At 39.6% G+C, this 1,696-nt stretch overlaps 1 protein-coding gene across 1 annotated transcript; it reads right to left on the bottom strand.

Moving 5' to 3' along the window:
- Positions 1–313: 313 nt before the first annotated feature.
- LOC115077664 (olfactory receptor 1L4-like) lies at positions 314–1,231 on the bottom strand. The gene has a single exon (XM_029579960.1). It carries the CDS (start codon positions 1,229–1,231, stop codon positions 314–316), a length of 918 nt encoding a protein of 305 aa, XP_029435820.1.
- Between the last annotated feature and the right edge of the window lie 465 nt (positions 1,232–1,696).

Below are 1,696 nucleotides of genomic sequence, written 5' to 3' on the forward strand. Positions count from 1 at the left end.
AGCATATAGTGATCTTGTACTACCTTGCCTTGGGTATATAATTTTTGATAATGTGATTTCTCTAATCTTACTGGATAAGCAATTGTATTGTTTATCTTTCCTCAAATATCATTTGATTTTGCTTGTAAGTATCATTATTTCCTTTGCTTTAAATTCATGTAAATGACAAATTTATGTTAAATTATATATTAAAGAAAAAGTATATAAAGGAAGAATCATTTTGAGACCTGACACTTGATGAATCACTGCTCGAAACTGGATTCTCCTTCGTTTGATAACCTGCACTGAATTATACACCACCTACTCCCATAGGCTACTTCCCTATTAATTTCCTCAATGCATTTTTTACTTCCTTGTTCCTCAGACTGTAAATAATGGGGTTCAGCATGGGGGTGACAGCTGTATAGACCACAGACAAGATTTTACCCTGCTCTTGGGAGTATGTTGAGGTGGGTCTCAGATATATGGAGAAAATTGACAAATAATATATGGAGACTACAGTGAGGTGGGAAGTGCAGGTGGAGAAGGCTCTACTCTTCCCTTCTGCAGAGCGAATCCTCAGGATGGCTGAGATGATGTAGATGTAAGATATAAGAGTCACAAGGAAGGCAGGCACTGATATCAATGCAGCTTCAACAAACAATTGAATTTCAGTTCCAGCTGTGTCTGTGCAGGAAAGTTTTAACAGTGGCATGAGCTCACAGAAGATGTGATTGATCACATTAGAGGCACAGAATGAAAGGCGGGTGACAGAAATCAGTATTGTCCCAGAAACCAGATTCCCCATGATCCAGGAAGTGGCCATCAGCTGGACACAGGCTCTCTGATTCATAATCAGGGAATAGTGCAATGGGTCACAGACTGCGACATAGCGATCATAAGCCATGGCAGTGAGAAGGAAGGCATCAATAAGAGCAAAGCTAATTAAGAAATAGAGCTGCACCATGCATCCAGCATAGGAAATTATCTTATTCCCTGAGAGGAAGATTTCCAGCAGTTTTGGGGTGACGGTGGAGGTGCAGCAGATGTCTGTGAGAGAGAGGTTACTGAGGAAGAAGTACATGGGGGTGTGCAGGCGGGGGTCAGCACAGATCACTGTGAAAATCACAAGGTTCCCCAGCAGGGTGATCAGGTAGATGAGCAGGAAGACCAGGAAGAGGGGAAACTGCAGCTGGGGATTATCAGAAAGTCCCAGAATAATAAATTCTGTCTTTGCTGTTATGTTTTCCATGTCTATTGATTTCATTGAACTTGTCCTAGGGGAAGAAGACATCAGAAGTTACAAGTATGTTAAGTTCCTGCTATCAATGAGTTTTAAGGATGCTGCAATATGTGGTGAGCAGTGAAAGTCACTGATCTGCCTCTGAGCAGGTATCACTTTAAACTCATTGGTTGTGCTTTGGTCTGAAATTGTCAAGAAAAATAAAACCAATTAAATTATAATTCTTCCTGCTTAGTATATTTAACTATTAATTCCCACCAGGCATTTTTTGAACAGTAGAGAGAAGCCAGTACACACTCATGTTTTCTACATCCAATTTCTTTAGAAGCTCCTGCAGACTGATTTATTTATTTATGCAGCTTTTATATACCGTTGCACAGAAAGCAAGTTTCTATGTCTACGGTTTACATATACAAATAAAAAGGCATCACATAGTTTCGCAAAGAAAAAAGCACAATAAAATCCAATAAACTC

Source organism: Rhinatrema bivittatum, chromosome 16, assembly GCF_901001135.1.
Source record: "Rhinatrema bivittatum chromosome 16, aRhiBiv1.1, whole genome shotgun sequence".
Lineage (NCBI taxonomy): Eukaryota > Metazoa > Chordata > Amphibia > Gymnophiona > Rhinatrematidae > Rhinatrema > Rhinatrema bivittatum.

Excerpts from the sequence above, each read along its gene's own strand:
- LOC115077664 (XM_029579960.1), bottom strand. The coding sequence starts at position 1,231 with ATGGAAAACATAACAGCAAAGACAGAATTTATTATTCTGGGACTTTCT.